This window comes from Acartia tonsa, unplaced genomic scaffold, assembly GCF_053477335.1.
Source record: "Acartia tonsa isolate MP-2025a unplaced genomic scaffold, ASM5347733v1 sca2, whole genome shotgun sequence".
NCBI lineage: Eukaryota > Metazoa > Arthropoda > Copepoda > Calanoida > Acartiidae > Acartia > Acartia tonsa.
Window position 1 is genome coordinate 221,256 of NW_027649596.1, and position 19,050 is coordinate 240,305.

Consider the following 19,050-nt stretch of genomic DNA (forward strand, 5'->3'; position numbering starts at 1 on the left):
TGTACCTCTAACTCTTCAAATAAGAAATTTTAATTTTTACCTGTCCAGAGTGTACCTGGAGGCATGCAGCACCAGAAACTAGAGTCCAATTTGAATTTTTTTCTGTAAATATGATAATAACATCCAAAAAAGATGCATATTTGGTTTTATAAGTGTACCTGTAACCCTTTAAATAATTTTTTTAAATTTTTACCTGTCTAGAATGGATCTGGAGGCCTGCAGCACCTGTACCTGGAGGCCGAATATCAATTTACCTTCAAATATGATAATAACATCCAAAAATACGCATATTTGGTTTAATAAGTTTACCTCTAACTCTTTAAATAATTTTTTTAAAATTTTTACCTGTCCAGAATGTACCTGGAGGCCTGCAGCACCTGAACCTGGAGGCCAATTGTCAATTTACCTTCAAATATGGTAAAAACATCCAAAAAGATGCATATTTTGTTTTATAAGTGTACCTCTAACTCTTCAAATAAGAAATTTTGATTTTTACCTGTCCAGAGTGTACCTGGAGGCCTGCAGCACCTGAACCTGGAGGCCAATTGTCATTTTTTCTTCAATTATGGTAATAACATCCAAAAAGATGCATATTTGGTTAAATAAGTGTACATCAAACTCTTCAAATAAGAAATTTTAATTTTTACCTGTCCAGAGTGTACCTGGAGGCCTGCAGTACCTGAACCTGGAGGCCGATTTTAAATTTTTCTGCAAAAATGATGATAACATCCATAAAGATGCATATTTGGTTAAATAAGTGTACCTCTAACTCTTCAAATAAGAAAACTTAATTTTTACCTGTCCAGAGTGTACCTGGAGGCCTGCAGCACCTGAACCTGGAGGCCGAATTTAATTTTTTCTGCAGATATGTTAATAACATTCAAAAAGAAGCATATTTTGTTTTATAAGTTGCTCTCTAACTCTTCAAACAAAAAATTTTTAATTTTTTTACCTGTCCAGAAACGACCTTCCAGCCTGCAGCACCTGAACCTGGAGACCTATTCAAAAAATGATTAAATATACGTGAACTAATACCCAAAAGTAAACTTTTATCCTAAATAACCTATAATCTAAAATCAATACCTAGTCCACTGCACACTGTTTACGCGAAAGTGGCAGAACTTCCCCCCCCCCCTTAAATATAAGAAAATGAGAAATATTAAAAGATTAAAGAGGGTAGACAAACTTTTTGCACTCAAGGACAGAAAAAATGTATAAACAGAAACAGTATCTACACGTTTAGTTGAAATATTATAAAGGGAGGAGTAGGTTGCACTAAAATTCCGTGTGTGAGTTTTAAGGTTTAAAAATAGTAGTAGTACGATAATATTCACTAAACATGTGTATTTCTTATTAAAAAGAACCATAGACAAAAAAATTTTTTTTTTAAGTTAACATTAATTTTTATTCTTCTACTACTGTTTTAAACTTAAAACTCACAACCTGTTTTTTAACGCAACCTATTCCTCCATTTTACAATACTATATCAATTAGTATTCCTTAAACTTAGGTTAGGGTAAATTGGGTATGTACAGGGCAGCCCCGCAACGCAACGCAGATTTATGTTTATATAATAAAGCAAACAATGTATATAAGATTCTCCCTATTTACAAATAACATTTTTTTAGCATCTTAAATTTGTCTTTAAAATTGTTTATGGAGATATAATTTCATTTATACATATTACTAAATCTTAAATAAAAACATTAATATAAAACAAAGCAATTGTAAAAATACATTTGCAACAAATATGCAACTTGGGGTCTTTCATTTATAAAGCATTTTTATTTTATCTACTTAAACAAATTCTTCACACTTAATTCCTTCTTTCTCCTTTATTTCCTCTTTTATAATTTCTTCCACACTCTAAGCCTCCAGCTTTATAAAGAGAGGATCCTCATCAGGAGTTTCTTCTTCTTTTATTTCTAGTTTAATATCAGCTTCACCACAATCAACAAAACTGGTTGAAGCAGAAGGCGAAGGTGTGACTGTATTTGTAATAGTTTCTAACTTTTTCAGATGTCCAGCTGATTTCTTATGGTTTGACATACTAGAACTTTTGTAATAAGATTTCTGGCATAATTCACAAGAGTATGGCATCTCACCAGTATGGATCTTCTTATGTACAATTAAATGACTTTTTTGTGAGAAAGCCTTTTCACATGTATCACAAGAAAATGGCTTCTCACATTTATTGTTTCTTCTGTGTGTTGTTAAGGAACTCCTGACGGTAAATGCCTTTTTACATGTATCACATTTGAATGGTTTCTCACCTGTATGGATCCTCTTATGTCTTTTCAGATCACTAATTGTATAGAATTTTTTTTCACATGTATTACATGAGTATGGCTTCTCACCTGTATGAATTCTTATGTGTACTGTCAAATTACCATTAGTAGAGAATTCCTTGCAGCAGATATGACACTTGTTCATGATGGATTCCTAATTGTTTTTACACCTGAAATTAATAATATTTCACATTATTCCTCAGTAGAAAAGAAAATAATAATTCTTTGTCTTTGCTTTACTGTGGTTAAAGGAGGGGAAGGAGGGGGGGGGTTCAACCAATAATATTAATCTAACTTTATCTGGAGAGCATAAGTAAACCCTTCCTATTTTTTGAAAATAAGTTGAAAACAGTGGGTTGTGAGTATTTGTTTTTCTTTATTACTTATTACTTTATTACCCTGTGGTCCTACTCTTATGCTATATAACCTAACCTAATCTGAACTAAATAAAACACAAACATACGAAAGATAACCCCCCTCATAGAAGAGTGGGTTCTGAGTTTGACTATGCACTTTGATGAAAACTATTCTTATTTTAAATAAAAAAAAAGAATTGTTTTTGATTTGCTCAATTAAAACTTATCTACGTTTTCTTATCTGTTTCTATTAAATTCAGTTTCATAATTTTGTGTCTCAATTCATTTTATATTCAATCTGAAAATAAATATAAATTTTTTTTTATAAGTAACAGAACTCTAAAAAGAAGATATAAAATAAGAAAATTAGAAATAATTAAAAATTTAAAGTAGGTAAATAAACATTTGCAGAAATAAGGGGGGGTTTTTTAATGCAACCATCTCGTAATCAGTGAGCAAATGGCACTTAGAATTCGAATTTTGATCTGGAATTTTGCATGAGTAATCCTTGGTAGGTCTATTTTCCCTAAATTGAACAAAAAGTTGGAAAAGTACAATTTAATGCGAGTAGTATCCCCATATCCCATTTAAGTGTCAATCAACATAATATAAGTTTAAATAAAAATAGCCTAAAACTATCGCAGAACCCATGGAAAGCTTCCTTAAAATGGAGAACTTGGTTTTGTGCCCAATAAGATCTTATTTTATAGAATAGGATAAAATAGTAGGTAAGAATTCTCTATAAAATAATTTTTTTCTTTCAAAAAACCTAATTTTGTATTAGATACAATGATGGCACCAAAAAAACTCGCACATGCCATTCAAATCATTTCATTTTTTAGCTATGTCTGAAAAATCATTATTTAATGTGAGAAATATTTTTACCATTTTATGCATCTATGTACATAGTTTATTAACTGGTTGATTTGGTAAATGTTTATTTTTGTTTTAAATAAGAGAGTATTTTATTATTCTATTGAATACTAGTTATAAATAAGGCTTTATTTTTAAAAATGTAGTAGGCATTTTTTTAAAAAGGCGTTTTTTGAGATAGGGGTTTTCTGAGATGGGCGTTTTTTGAGATAAACATTTTCCCCATTGAATAGGAGTAGAATCAAAAAAAAAAATAACAAGCATTGATAACAAGTTTGATTGTTCAGAAATTGTAACAGAGCAAAATAAAATACAAAAAGTCATTTAAAGGGAGTGTGAACGTAAAAATTTCTCATCTGATTATCAATTCTTAACATTTTCTAAGCACATTTCACTACACTGATCAACCAAAAACGTCCTATTAACAAAAATATCCAGGAATAAAGCATTAATTTTATGGTATTTTGGGAGGGAAAAGGAAAAAAACAGGGAAAATCTGAACGTTTTTGTTTCTTATAATGTTTGTAGGGATATTTAACTTGTCATATATAGTTGAAACAATTTACTTACTGTTAAGGATTTATTTTATGATATAAAATTGCCAATTAGTTTTTTTATAACCTAGTAATTAGGTAATAAAGACCTATTTTAAATTCGTATTATGACAAAAAAATACCTCACTTTCTACAAAGGGTTGAATCTCATAGGTTATTTAAAATAATATCCTTTTTAATTGTGTTGGACAATAAATAACCCACTTTGGAGAATTAGTTTACACTTTTATCAGACTGTTTATAAAGAAATATTGCGTCATTATTATTTACAAATTTGTAATTAAAGGTGGGCGAGAGAGGGGCCATCTTAAGTTAATTGGATACTAATAAAAAACCTGTTTCAAGCTTTGTTATTGTATTTGGTTTTCAATAAAAAAATATTCAGTTGAGCTTGAGGTGAAAGGTTGTCCTAACCACTCTCCTCCCCTACCCCAACTTATAACTCTTCACCGACTAGATTATCTAGTTTTGACCGCCTGATAACCAGTACAAATAAAATTGTAATTAATTCTACAGCTGACTCATCAAGTTTGACCGCCCAACACACATCGAATCTGCTCCACTAGTGAAAAATTTAAGATAAGTTTTTTTTTGTGTTTATTTAAAAGTATTGATATTTGTGATATTCATCCTTAGTTTAATATATTAGTGAAGGTAACTAATTTTATTCTTAGTGATTATGACTAATAACATTACCCCTAACTCTAATTCCTCCCTTGAAGGGCAGCGAGAAAATTCCACTACCCCTGCAGATTGGAATAATTTTACTTTTGACCACTTCTCTAAAATAACTGAGACAACGGGAAAAATTAGGGAAGAACTTGATAAGCTAAGTCAATGTAATAGTGGGAAGCCTAGTGAAAAGGCTAAAATCATAGCTCCAATAACCAATTGGTTTATTGAACTAGAATCTAAGATGAATGATTTGTCTAAGTTTGTTTTCGGGTTATCTAATAACCAGAAGACGCTAATTGAAAGAATTGAGAAACTAGAGGCCACCATAGCTATCAATGTGGCTTCTGGCGACCTTGTGTCTGATATCGAAAGGTCAGCAGGGTATAAAGATTTGTGTAATGAAACCATGCTTGCTTCTCTAAGTAGTAAGGTCTCCAACTTGGATTGTTTGATATATTTAAACATTTCATATAACTCAAGAAAACTTTGTATTCAAGCCTTTATTCTTCTTAACAACATTGAAGTATAGACAATTTCACATTTCAAAACACACTGCCTTGCAATCCTTTCATGGTTCTTGTTCTGGTCGGAGCGGCGTGAAGCGCCAGACATTTTTACAATGTTGCAGAATATTTGCAACATTCCTCCCCCTCTCAAGAAGGACGATGTAAAGATTGCAAGAATATTATTACATAGCAATTACAATTAATTTTCTTTTCAGGCGTTTCGAGGTTCTTCATTGTTCCAAGATCACTTCCTGATTAACAATCAAAAATGAATGTAATACATTTAACATTAATAACATAAAAATAAATTTTAATCATTAGTTTACATGTATAATATCTTGAATACAAAAATTTTATGTACTTTTACTTTTTTAAAAAAAATAACAATAAAAAATAATAAAAATATGTAAAATGTTTTGCTTACTTTTCATTGCTTACAAAAATAATTACATGAATAGTATAAGTACAGGGTAAATAATTATTTTACTAAATACGATAACGATTTAGGTTAACTTGTAGAAGAAAAGTTAACAATAATATTTAACGTTTACTTGCAGTAAGGAAGAAATACGTCGTTTACAGCACAATGCCGGTCAACTTACAGTATGGAAGTTGTTCATTATTTATAACATTTAATGTTTACTTACAGTAAGGAAGAAACACTTTATTTATTTAACGATTTAGGTTAACTTGTAGAAGAAAAGTTAACAATAATATTTAACGTTTACTTGCAGTAAGGAAGAAATACGTCATTTACAGTATAATGCCGGTCAACTTACAGTATGGAAGTTGTTCATTATTTATAACATTTAATGTTTACTTACAGTAAGGAAGAAACACTTTATATCATATTAGATCAACTTGCAGTATGGAAGTTGTCCATATTATTAAATTATAGATTAAAATTACTAAGTTATTGCAAATGGGCAAACACCTGTATTACTTTATTATCTTATTTAGACTTGCAGTATGGAAGTCATTTATAGTAATATTGTCAGTTAACTTACAGTACGGAAGTCGTTCAATACAATATTATTCTAAGTTAATTTAGCAGCATTATCTTAGATCAACTTACAGTATGGAAGTTGTCAATATTATTAACTTATTTGGACTTGCAGTATGGAAGTCATTCATAGTAATTAAAGGTAACTTACAGAAGAGGTACTAAAATAGGATAGGAATAATAATATTAGTAAACTTATTATTCAGCGTTAGGATTAAATTTAGGCTGCAAGAAGTTCATTTCTTGCTGATTGTTTGAAGAGGTGTAATCTGCTCTATTATTAACACGCGAGGTTTCGTGTTTTCTACAACAAGAACAATTCATAAACGAGGTTGCGTGGTTTTTGCAACTTTTAAAAACTCTTTTTACACAGGCAATAAAACCAAATATTATAGCAGTTATAAAAGAGTATACCAATCCTTTTATTAATACCTCATTATCATCTTCGAAGAAAGAATTATCCACAGTGGTTTCTGATGTTTCAAAATTTGTTTTGAATTCTGAAGTTGAAATAAATCCAGCAGATATGAATTTCCCTTCTAAATAATAATTGCAACCCGATTTTTTCATGCAATGGTATACATAAGTTTTAATTATAGATATTTGTTGAGCATAAGGGATAGTATTAAACATGCACATGTCTGTAGGTGATTTTTGCATAGCGCATATTGGTTTGTTTTCCTTTATTTCCTCAATAAAACCATATTCGTTACCATTTCTTTTAGTGATCATGCCAATTTTACTTTCTTCTAGTTCAATATAAGCTTTACTTTCTAGAATTTTACAAATGTCATGACAAAATGGCATTGGCTCGTAAATATATTTGTTTGTGTAGTTTTTACTGTAAGAATATATTTTTCCATGATTCACATATATATCTGTGTCCTTAAAGCTATCGCAATTAAACAACAATGAAGATAAAGGTTTGTTTTTATGTTTTAAATCCGTTGCATATACTATATTTAAGAATTTTAGTTCATTTAATAATGGATACAGTAAATTTTTCATCGTTTCGTCTGAAGAATATCCTCCTTTAAATTTGTTCGATAGTATTGTAAAATCAATGTTCAACTTTTCTCCATAATTTAATTTTTGGGTTAGTGTGTATGTTGATAGTTGGTTTTTATTTAATTCCAGGGCTTTTCTGTATATAGTAGCTTCATCGGTTTCTTGCATTAGTTGGATAGCATCATCCACCGCTACTCCAAATTGAAGTATTGTTTTTCTAATGGTTTGTCTAGGAGTGTTTCCTATACACATAGCAGGTGTAGATGTACAAAAAGATTTTACTGCTAATTGTTCTTCAGTTTCTCTCAATTGTTCATAGGATAGTTCTGGTTCATTATTTTCTTCATCACAAGGATCAAGATCAGTAGGAATTTCCGGTTGAACTGGCCAGATTAATTTTCCATTAACAGAAATCCTTACTAACTCTAAGGTAGATTTTCTTAGTTCATTTAATGCTATAAATTTGTGTTTTTCTTGTAGCTCTTGTGAATAAGGCATATTGGCTATTTTGTAAAGTTCCAATTGAACCATTTGAAATAGTTTGCGTAAACCTTTATTAGTCCAACATGCGAATTTTACTCTTATAGAGTGGTAGATTGATGTATTTATTTGTAGTTTCATATCTTGGCCATTAGCAACGTTGGTTTTTAGTTTTTTTATTAAGTCCATTGCATAATTGAGTTCTACTTGTAACTGTTCATCTGTTAAATCTGAGTTTGAACCTGTATTTGCGTTTGAATCAGTATTTGAATCATCATTAGATGTGTCTCCAGAATTAACACTACGTTTAACCTTGTTGTCATTTATGCCTTGGATTAGGTACATAAAAGCAGACTGAACATTTGTGATATAGCAGTTTGTTGTGGTATGGTCATAAAAACCATCGTAGCTTTGTTTTACTCTTTTAGCTTCGGTTACAATTTCTTTCCATGTTTCTAACGCTCTTGGACTAGAAGTAGAGGCTAAAATGGAGGTAAAAAATGATCTATTTGGAATTATTACTTTTAAAATTTCATCTAAACCGGCTACTTTTACAGATATTAATGATCTTTCCGATAATACGTGTTCAATGTTTATTGTTGGTGAAAAATGACTCTTACCGAGATCTTTTTGAACGTCATTGTCATCGTTTCCTGTTAGAACATTGATGTTTGTAAATACCAAAATGAAAATAGCCATCATTGTCATTTTTGTCTGAAAATAAATATAAAAATGTAATCAAGTTATATTTTAATATGCAAAACACAATAATGAATATGTAAAAAATAAGATATAAAAATAACCTTGATTTTAGGCGCTCTATTTAATATAGCGCGCGCATAAAAACGCATAAAAACGGGGAATTAAGGGGGCTAATAATTGGTGTCTTTTGGATTTCTTAGATTAAAAACATAATTAATACACATTGATATGCATTTTCATTTATTCTTTTATTGTAATAAAGTCGTTATTATGTGTAAATTTGCGTTTTAGGCAAAAATTGGGAAATCTTGAAAAGAATAAACGCGCAGGTTCTTGTTTGTAAACGTGTTGTAAAAACTTGGACGACTTTTGAAATTCAAATTTTCCGATTATCGCCAAACTTATAATAAAACCGTTAAAATGTCTACAACAAAAAGACCATATCTAATCTTATATTTGAGCGTTGACATTTTTGACTTATGAAAATATTCTTCCATATCTGTTATTGTGCTGACATATAATAAGGTTATGGAAAAAGATAAAAAAAATTTAAAGATATTTTGTACACGAACAATTTAATTCAATATATCTAATCTTATATTTGAGCGTTGACATTTTTGACTTATGAAAATATTCTTCCATATCTGTTATTGTGCTGACATATAATAAGGTTATAGAAAAAGATAAAAAAAATTTAAAGATATTTTGTACACGAACAATTTAATTCAATTTTAATTTAACGATTGTTATTTACCCTTTAATGATATTTTAGGAAACGAGTTTTAATTTGTAAACAAGTTTTACACCCCCCCCTTTTTTTTTAAAAAAATTAAAAATAGAAATTTAAAGATAATTCGTAATCAGTTAGGGGACTGCAAATTTGTAGAATAGGTTTTTAAGGGTTTCTATTTAATTGTGTTACGTACTGTAAGTAAATAAATTGGAAAATTAAAGAATGAAATAATATAGTTTCGAACTATAATCATATTAATTATTTTTAATCGTTTGTGTTTTATTGCAGAAAAATGGACGCTTACCGATTAAAAGACTCTTTAAATAAGTTGATTGTGCAAGGAATGGACCCTGATTCTTGTTTAGATTCCGATCCGTGGTTATTTTTTTATCTGTTGTTAAATCCTGAGGTGTAAAAAATATTTTAGTTTTATATATTATTAAATTTAATGAAATAACAATTTATTAAAACTAAATTTAGCGTGAAATTTGAGCGATATTTTTTGTATGACTATGCAAAATTGCAAATTGTTAAAAACTATTAAGTAAACATATTTAATTGACACCATTTTATTATTAATAGATTTTTATAACCGATACGTGTAGCGTAAGATTTTTAAAACATAATCTATATCTATGGTATAGGAATTGTCAACCAATTATTCATATTTAAAACATAATCTATATCTATAGTATAGGAATTGTCAACCAATTATTCATATTTAAAACATAATCTATATCTATAGTATAGGAATTGTCAACCAATTATTCATATTTATCCTTTACCTTACCAATTAAGATTCTAGGCATTGTAATATATAACTTTTATTTTTGAATTTTAAATAAAAATATTTTGTTAAGGATTTCAACATCTCCACCCATATATCTTGCGGACGAGTGGCGGTAAATTGGTTATCTACTAAGAGTGATGAAGGAGATTCTGGTATGACCTCTTTGTATGCTATAGTGGCTGCCCTGTTAGCATATGGGCTAATCATTACAGCTGCGCTACTTATTAAAGGTAAATAATTTTTATTAAAGTAAAGTCTAACGCTTTTTTATGTTTATTGTTAGAATGATAATATAATTTAACAATTTAAACAATTTAAGCTAGTTAAAATAATAATATTTGAAGGCATTTTTTAATATTAGCATTTATAATTGAAAGAAATGCTAAATTGATATAGTAGAGTAGTAAGTTATTCAACAACACATTATTATTTAATAGTTACACGATTTTAAATCATAAACTGATATATAAGGATTATAAATGAATGAATCCGTCATGTACATAATGCGTAACTTGTTTTTTATAATTACACAACTTGTTTGATATACTATAGTTTTTAATACTAGCATTTATAATTGAAGGAAATGCTAATTTGATACAGTAGAGTAGCAAGTTTTTTAACATAACATTACATTTTTTTTTTTAAATATTAGCAATTATAATTGAAAGAAATGCTAAATTGATATATTAGAGTAGTAAGTTATTCAACAACACATTATTATTCAATAGTTACACGATTTTAAATTATAAACTGATACTTAAGGATTATAATTGAACGAATCCGTCATGTATATAATACGTAATTTGTCTTTTATAATTACACGACTTTGAATTTACTATAGATTCTGATACAACAAATATAATGATTATTATAATCAAACAATTTTTAAATATTAGCAATTATAATTGAAAGAATTGCTATTTCGACACAATAATTCAGCAATTTTACATACTGATTTATTATTATTTAATATTTACCTGATTTTCAATTAAAAATTAACATGAAAGGATTATAAGTGAAAGAAACCTGTCATGTATATAATATGTAAATTTATATTCATATTTTACGTCTTTGAACCATACTAATGTGAATGGATTATAATTGAAAGAATCCAGCACAAATATATCGTTTTCATTATATTAACATGACTTTAATATTATGGTATACAATTATTTTTATCTGTATCAAAATGAATTCATACTTTGATACGGCGCTGAAGACATAGTTCTATTGTTACTATAACTTTAGGGTGCTACATATCAAAAATAATTTTCTTTTGTTAACAATTCAACCTATACAAGTGTATTAATTTTTCTTTTTTTTGTTTGTTTGGGCACTTGATTGATTTGGAGTTGGCCAAGTTAGTAGGTTGGTGTGTGCTATGGTAGCTTCTATAAAGTCTTGACCATTGTTTAAATTTTCCATTACTATGCTATCTTTGAGGACTTGGATTATAGCGCTAGATATAATTTGTGCACGTTCCTTTTCTGATTTATTTTTAAATTCATTGTTTGTGTTGTCTGATGCTGTATTTAGGAAGTCTATTATTTGTTTGGTGAATTGAAGACTTTTGTTGCTTCTTTCTTGTGCAATAGTAAATTCATTTTTCAGCCAAGTATGTCGCAGGCTATGCAATGTTGGTTCATCTATAAATGATTCATCTATTTTAGGGTAGCATATTGGAAGTTGGGTTGACATTACCAACATAAATTCTTTAGCATCCTTAAGTTTGTCTTTTAAATCAGCAGTTTCTTCAACAGATTTGTTTAGTTTTTCTGTAATTTCCACATTTGTAGCATGTATTTTGTTTAGTTTTTCTGTTAGTGTAGAATCTGAGTTTATAGTTGCTTGAGATTGGTTTGATATTATTTCTTCATATTGTTTTTTTGCATTGTACAACGCGTTTATTACTTGCGATGTTTCTCTAATGTCGTACATAGTTTTAATGTTTTCAATTATTTGAGAGAGATTTTGTAATTGCTCACTAAGATTGTCATTTTCATTTGATACATTCAATCTTACTATGTTCTGTTCTGTTAATGTTTTATTAACGTTTGTCAATGATTTGTTTTCTGATTTTAGTTTCTCTATTTCATTGTACAGATTTAATTTCTCACTATTCCACTTTTCCATAGTTGATATGTTTTCTGATGTCATTTTATCTATTTTATCTCTTAGTAAACTAGATTCTTGCTTCAATTCTTCTGTGTTGCTGTCTATTTTTGTTTTGCTGAGTTGAGCAGAAAGGTTTGTTATATCTTGTCTCAGAGGTTTTAAATCATTTGTTTGAGTTAAAATTTTGTTACAAATATTCAAAATCTCAACATTAGCGCTTTTTTGCTTTTCAGGCTCCAATATTTGTGGCCCATCCTCTTTATCCAATTCTATTATTTCAATTTGATCTTTATCTGTAGAGAGGTTTCGTGATCTTTTACGACCTGACGGTTTTGCTTTTTGAGCAAGGTTTTTGCTGGTTTCAGGTTTAGGTTTAAAAACGTGGATAGCATTGATTTTGAGAGGGTAGGTTACCATGACTTGAGCAACTGATTCAACACTATCACCTATAGGATCATTCCAAACAGGTTTTGTGCTAGGTTTGTATAAATGATAATTTTTCAATTTTTCTTCATTGTAAGCTATTATTACAGGTGGAGGAAGGGGAAACCTATTTCCTACGTTATCTTTGTATGCTGTGCATAAAGAAGATAGCCATCTCACGTATCCTCTTGTCCCAAAAAAACGTTGGTAGCTTTGAACGTACGCTACATTCATATTTTCTTTAGGAAAATTGGCTAGGTTTACTTCAGGATCTTCGCTTAACCTATGCAAATAACTGGTTATAGCGTTATTTTTAATCAGACTATATGTAAAAAGCATTGCTTTTAAACTCTGTTTGTATTGGAAACCATGTCTAAATTGTAACGCTCCGTGAAGATACAGAAGTCCAGGTCTGTTGTAATATTCTGGTTCTAAATATCTTTTCAAATCTGAGGTAAAAAGGCACAGAGCAGAGGATATAGCTTCAGTAGTCACAAAATTCATGTTTTTTTCTACTAGTTCAGGATCGATTTGTTTTATCTCGTCTACTAATTGCATAAGAATTGTATCACACAATTGTACATAATGTTCTAATTGTATTACACTTTTCACAGTAAATGGGTTTAGGTCGAAACGACTGCACATCAGTGCCTCGTTATAGACTACTTGGATTTCCTTTCGCCCAATTAAGTATTTTTCACAGGCAAAGTGAATATTTTGAATAATCACTGCGACCTTTCTTAATTGAGACATTGTGGGAAAGTTACCACGATAATCAGGTTTTTTATTTTCAGCATTTTTATCACTGCTTTCTTTAGGGTGCAAAGGAAAATGGCCTTGTATGTCTGAAGATTTTGAACCATAGTCAAACATGTTGATATCTACAATTATGCAGTCAAAGAAGTTCTTTTTTTCCATTTGTTTTGTTAAGTGATCTCTTATGTTACAGTACACGCCTTTCATACAATCATCAATGTTGAGACGTTGAGACAAGTTTATGAAGTTATTTATCAGGTTTTCGTTTTGCTCCAGTTCCTTGTACTGAAGTCTTTCAAAGTCTCTACTGCGGTTAGCATCTATGTGTGGTCTATAAGTCAAAATCAGCGTTCCTTTAATAGATGATTCTAGATTGTGCATTTCAAATTGTTCAAAGTTTGTTGCTTGGTCAGGAGCGGCGTTTACCTTGCCGTTTATATTAAATTTCTTATTCTCCAGGGTCCAAAGCTTTGTTTTTTCAAATGATGTATCCATGGTTATTCTTTTCTGAAATTAATATACACTTAAAAATTTTAATATGATGTATATAATATTTGTAATTTTCGTTTTTAGCGCAGTAAATAGAAAGGCGCGTGAATATTGATCCATAATTATTTTTATTGTTTTTGTATATATCACATAACAATTTTCTAGTTGTATTGCATAATTAACAGAGCGAATTTCAATTAATTTTTACTATAGATGTAGTAAATTCATCACTGACATTTTTATGTTACTATTTTTATATTTTAGTTCGAGCGCAGCAAAAGAATAAGCGCAAAAAGGAAGTACCTGCGACGGAGCTAAGAAATTTTAACGCTGTCAAATCTGATCCTTCTTCTGTCAAAATAGAGAATGGCTCTGATTCTACCTAAATATTATATTTTGTATCACTATAATATAATTGTTTTAGTTTTTATTTTAAATAAAATCATAGTGATGAGCTTTTTATTTTCAGATATAATGTGGAAGTATTTTTAGTTACAAAAATGCTGTGCAGTAACGCTGACGATTGTGCCAGCAAGTGTGAAGCGTACAACGGTATGCTTAATGTGCAAAACCAAACTGTGGAAAAGTTGAATGCTATATTCATAGGCTTAAGGTAATGTTTTATTACAAATTCATCTCATTTCATTTTTTTTTAGGTTCATATTTGTTTTTAGTACTTATGTTGAATATCTAATTATATTTAAAAAAAATACAATTAAATTTTTCCTTAATTTTATCTATGGTCTCTTAATTATCTATTTTAAATTTCGACTGTTTGATAATAATTTATTGATTTCATTCGGTTATCACTGGAACGATATGTTACTTTATCAGACTGATAATATGGTAGTAATTTATTTTATTAATTTAATTTTAGTGATCACTGGAACGATACCAAGCACTACAACCTAAACTTTAACCACCGCTTGACAAATGCGGTGTATTCATCATTTGCAACTTATCAGGTAAGTTAAAAAAGATTAGTTTCTTTATTTCTATTTAAATGTTACCTTTTTACAAACTTGTATGTGTGTATGTGTGTCGTTCTTGTTTAATTATATTTAATGATATCAAGTTCACCTAAAATAAAACAATGTTTGTATATATACATTGAACTTATAGTACATAAAATTAAAGTCAATTTAGCTTAAATATTACGTTTAAAATTCGAATAGATTGCCTTAAATACAGCTTTGAAATTTGTTTAATGAAAATGAATCATATTTAAATGTTTATATACATGTATATATGTATGTATATTATGTGTCTTGAAAATGGGTTGTAGTATCTATGAATTAAACTTTGATATTCGGCGCTCCGATTAATGTAGCGCTCACTCGAAAAACCGAAAATTTTATACCTAGATGTTCGTTTTTTTTGGGATTTTAATTTCAAAAAAATTATTAATTTACATTAACATGTAATTTCTACTACTTTTTTGTAATCTGTCGGGATGTTTTTAAGCATAAAAACGCTATTTACTTGAAAAAATAGGAAGATAGAATTTAATTATCGCGCACTTTATTGTTTGTGTGAGTATCGTAAAAACATGATGCACTATCTGAGATTTGAATTTTCAAGAATCGCTAAACCTAATGAAAAACCGTTACTAAATTGTCTACAAAATTGTTACCATATCAAGGTTTATGGGAATGTGTAGACAATTTGTTTATGAAATAATTATACCATGTCTGTACTTTATGTAGACATATAAAAATAAAAATATGTATATTAATGTAAATCGGTTACGAAATATATATATCATATTTATCCTTTGCGCAGATATATTTGTGCAGATATATGAAAAATGATATATATTTTTTAATGTATTATCTAATATATTTATTAATAAGTTTTATTTTAGGAGAAGGTAAATTCCAAGAATGATGCTTGTGGAGAACAATCTGCCCTTGTTTTTGTTCTTTTGACTCTAGCTTGTATTACAGTAAGTCATTTTAGATCTTTTTTTAAAAAGCGAAACGATTATTACAAATATCCATTTTAAATATATTTTCACACTTTTTGACTTTACTAATAAGTGACGGCCGTTTTTCTTCTTTTTTTTCATAATAAGAAGTCCGGGACTAAGGGATACACCCGCCTGTGAAAAATATATGTACACTTGTATACCTGTACTAAGGGCATATTTCGTGTGTTTTTTAAAGCAACTTACTAAGGTAGCTTTTTGTTTGTTTTCTTTTAAACACCTGATTTTTTGTAAGATTAATTTTTAATTTGTTTTTGTTTTATCACCTTCATCTAAAGGTGTTTTATTTTTCTTTTGTGTTAAAAATCCTTTAGCTTTTTTTAAAAAAGAAATAGAAAAAAACTTTCAATAATTTTATTTGTTTTAGACTTGTTTGGAAGTGATCCGGATGTTAGCCTTTATCTTAGACAAATCTAGAGCTTACCGGAAAAGACGTCAAGACGAGAAGAACGTGCGTCTGGAGACTCAGGCAGAGCGATTAGCGGAGGTCAAGGTTGAGCAGTTCAAAATAAGGCAGAGTACTCTTATGAGGCAGCAACGACCAACTCAGGAAATTAACTTAAACCATCCTATTCCTGAAACAAACGTTTTAATTGATCAATCCGATAATTCATTCGATCCCTCCCTTGCTTTAGCCAAAATCAACAACCATTTGTATATGTGTAAAAGTTCAGGTGATACCGTTAATCCTGAATTTCTTTTATGTTTGAGCGAAAATAGACCAGAAGCCATAAAACCTTTGTAATCCTAATATTTGAATTTAAAGCGATTATTATTGGGCATAATCTATTGAACATAGCTTTTCTATTGAACATAAAGGTATCTATTGAACATAATCCATGAGGTAAATTTATCTGCTAAACTGTTAAACTTAATGTTTGCTTTTCTTTTCAACATATTTGTCTTTAGAATTTAGTTTTAATAATTGTTGATTGTTAGTATCTTTTTTGTAAACATGTTCTTTTTTTAAAAATATGTATGTCTAACTAAAATTAATAAATTAATAAGTTGTTATAGTTGTTGTTACTGTTCATTACTCAATATTTAAAAATATTTATTTATGTAAACAATACAATGGTTGTTTAAAGCTTATAAATTAAAAATTCAATGGGTATATTTATGTGTTAATAAACAAACAATAGTTTATTTCAAAATATACCTTAGTTGAGTTATTAGTGTTCTTATCATTTGTCTGATAGTGGTCACCCCTGAAATAATAAGAATTATTTTGGAATAGTTTTGCTTATAATTTTAACATTAAATATTATTCTGAGTGTACTTTGTTGAAGTTTAAATTGTGAAAGTGTCTAGCTTGGAGCTAGTATAATTAAGTATGTTTGTTAAAAACCGTACAAATTGTAGGATAGCGTTTTAAACACCGTAAAAATTTTGTAGAATATGTTATTAATTGCCTGTTGAAAACAGATTAACGTTTAACGATGAAATACTAAATGGTCTCAGAATATTGTTATTAATCGCTTGTATAATCATATTAAGGATATTTTGTGTGGGGTAAAATAATTTACCTTTAGAGATACATATTCAATCTACTCATATATTATAAGAGGTGAAGTTCTAACACAAATCCATATCCTAAATAAAAATTTCAATTGGATTATCATGTAAAAACACCTTTTTGCAAACCTTGTATGGCTGGTTTGATTCAGTCATGCTGTGTAATGTATGACTATACCCTTTTTTAGCCTTGTACGCCTTGCTTCCCCTCTTTAATGGAATTCGCAAGTTGGTTTGTTATAAGTTTGCGGCTAGACTATTGTTATATACAGGCCGCCCCTTTTTTACATACTATACTTAGTTCACCCCCATCTTCCAACCATCCAACCAGTTAAGGTGGGGTTGAACTAAGTTTAAAAGAACAGCTAATAAAATAAAGTTACCTCTTATAGAGGCAGTTATATGAAGAAAACTTGACTGATGGGTTTTCTTTTTAGGGCAACAACTGAAACATAATATTTATTAGGGTTTATGATTACATATTTTAAGCGTTTTTTTCCCCTGTATGAACATTTTATATTTTATCACTAGCGTCATTTAGATTAAAGTTTACAATTCGTGAAATATCTTGTATATACATTATAATTCGGATATATTTGAATATAGAAAGAATTCAACATAATTTATTATATTTCTGGTTATATACATTATAAGGTGGATATATTTAAATATAGAAAGAATTTAATATACCATGTAACAGGTGCAAAATATTTAATTTCTTATGACCATAAATTTACAAAGTTAAATTTAAACACTATAATACTCGCAAAAGCTTATGGTAAGAAGGCTTATGGAATGAGATTTTATTATTAATATAAAACAATTAGCTTTTGACTATGGTAAGAAATCAATAGCTATGATTGTTACGATTTTTATATACAGAGTTATAATAAAGCTTATGGTAAGAAAGCTTATTAATAATATAAAATAAATAGCTATTGAATATAGTAAGAAAACAATAGCTATGGTCAACTGTTACAATATATTACATACTGAAAATTTAACTAAAAACATACTTAATCCTCTATTTCATCTACCTCTATTAAGGTAGGTAGAGTAGAACCATTTGCTTGGTTATTTAAAGGTGTGTCATCGTCATCGCTAGAAGATGAGTTTTCATCAATGTTGTCTAATTTAATCTTATTACGTAATTTTCGTGGTATCATTACTGGTATTTCAAACATTTCATCTAAATTGGATAGAGTGAGAAGCGAAAGAGACCTTGCTAAAAAATCTTCTATTTCTAGTTTTGACAGTTTTTCAAAATCTATCTTTTTCACATGAGAAACATGCCTATAAACAACTTGTTTAGAGAATTGATTTTCTAGTTCTAGGACGTATTTATTACTTTTCATAATTTTGTATGGAACTAAACCGAATATCGGGCGATATTTATATTCATATCCTTTATCATTTGTTTTTACTACAACTATATCGTTTATATAAAGATTATGGAAAATTCTATTTTTATTTCTTTTTAAAGAATTTTTGAATTTATATTCTTTAACTCGAGTATGACAGTCGATTATCATTTTTTCTAACTCTTGCCTGTACTCAAGTGAGTAAGAACCGAATTTTTCATTAAATTTGTATTCAAAAATATTTGTAGTAGGGTCCAAATAATCTCCGTCCATAAGGCCTGTAGTGGATTGAAAATGTATATTATAGGGCGACAATTTTTCTTTATGAAACGGTATTTTGTTAATCATACTTGAAGCGACTGACAAAATGTGACTTATATCTAAAGAAGTGTATGATGATCTGTAAAAACGAATAAGTTCATTTGTTGATCTTACG

At 29.0% G+C, this 19,050-nt stretch overlaps 3 protein-coding genes across 3 annotated transcripts; 2 read left to right on the forward strand and 1 right to left on the reverse strand.

The window, feature by feature from the left end:
- The first annotated feature begins 9,372 nt into the window (after positions 1–9,372).
- LOC145310505 (uncharacterized) lies at positions 9,373–14,805 on the forward strand. Its single transcript, XM_080150453.1, has 4 exons — positions 9,373–9,587; positions 10,039–10,198; positions 14,016–14,364; positions 14,629–14,805. The coding sequence occupies exons 1-3, from the start codon at positions 9,471–9,473 to the stop codon at positions 14,135–14,137; spliced, it is 399 nt and encodes a 132-aa protein (XP_080006579.1). The 5' UTR covers positions 9,373–9,470; the 3' UTR covers positions 14,138–14,364; positions 14,629–14,805.
- LOC145310503 (uncharacterized) lies at positions 11,043–14,110 on the reverse strand. Its single transcript, XM_080150451.1, has one exon. It carries the CDS (start codon positions 13,755–13,757, stop codon positions 11,274–11,276), a length of 2,484 nt encoding a protein of 827 aa, XP_080006577.1. The 5' UTR covers positions 13,758–14,110; the 3' UTR covers positions 11,043–11,273.
- On the forward strand, positions 14,252–16,752 carry LOC145310510 (uncharacterized). The gene is made up of 4 exons (XM_080150456.1): positions 14,252–14,364; positions 14,629–14,716; positions 15,616–15,696; positions 16,106–16,752. The coding sequence occupies exons 1-4, from the start codon at positions 14,252–14,254 to the stop codon at positions 16,481–16,483; spliced, it is 660 nt and encodes a 219-aa protein (XP_080006582.1). The 3' UTR covers positions 16,484–16,752.
- Positions 16,753–19,050: the final 2,298 nt, after the last annotated feature.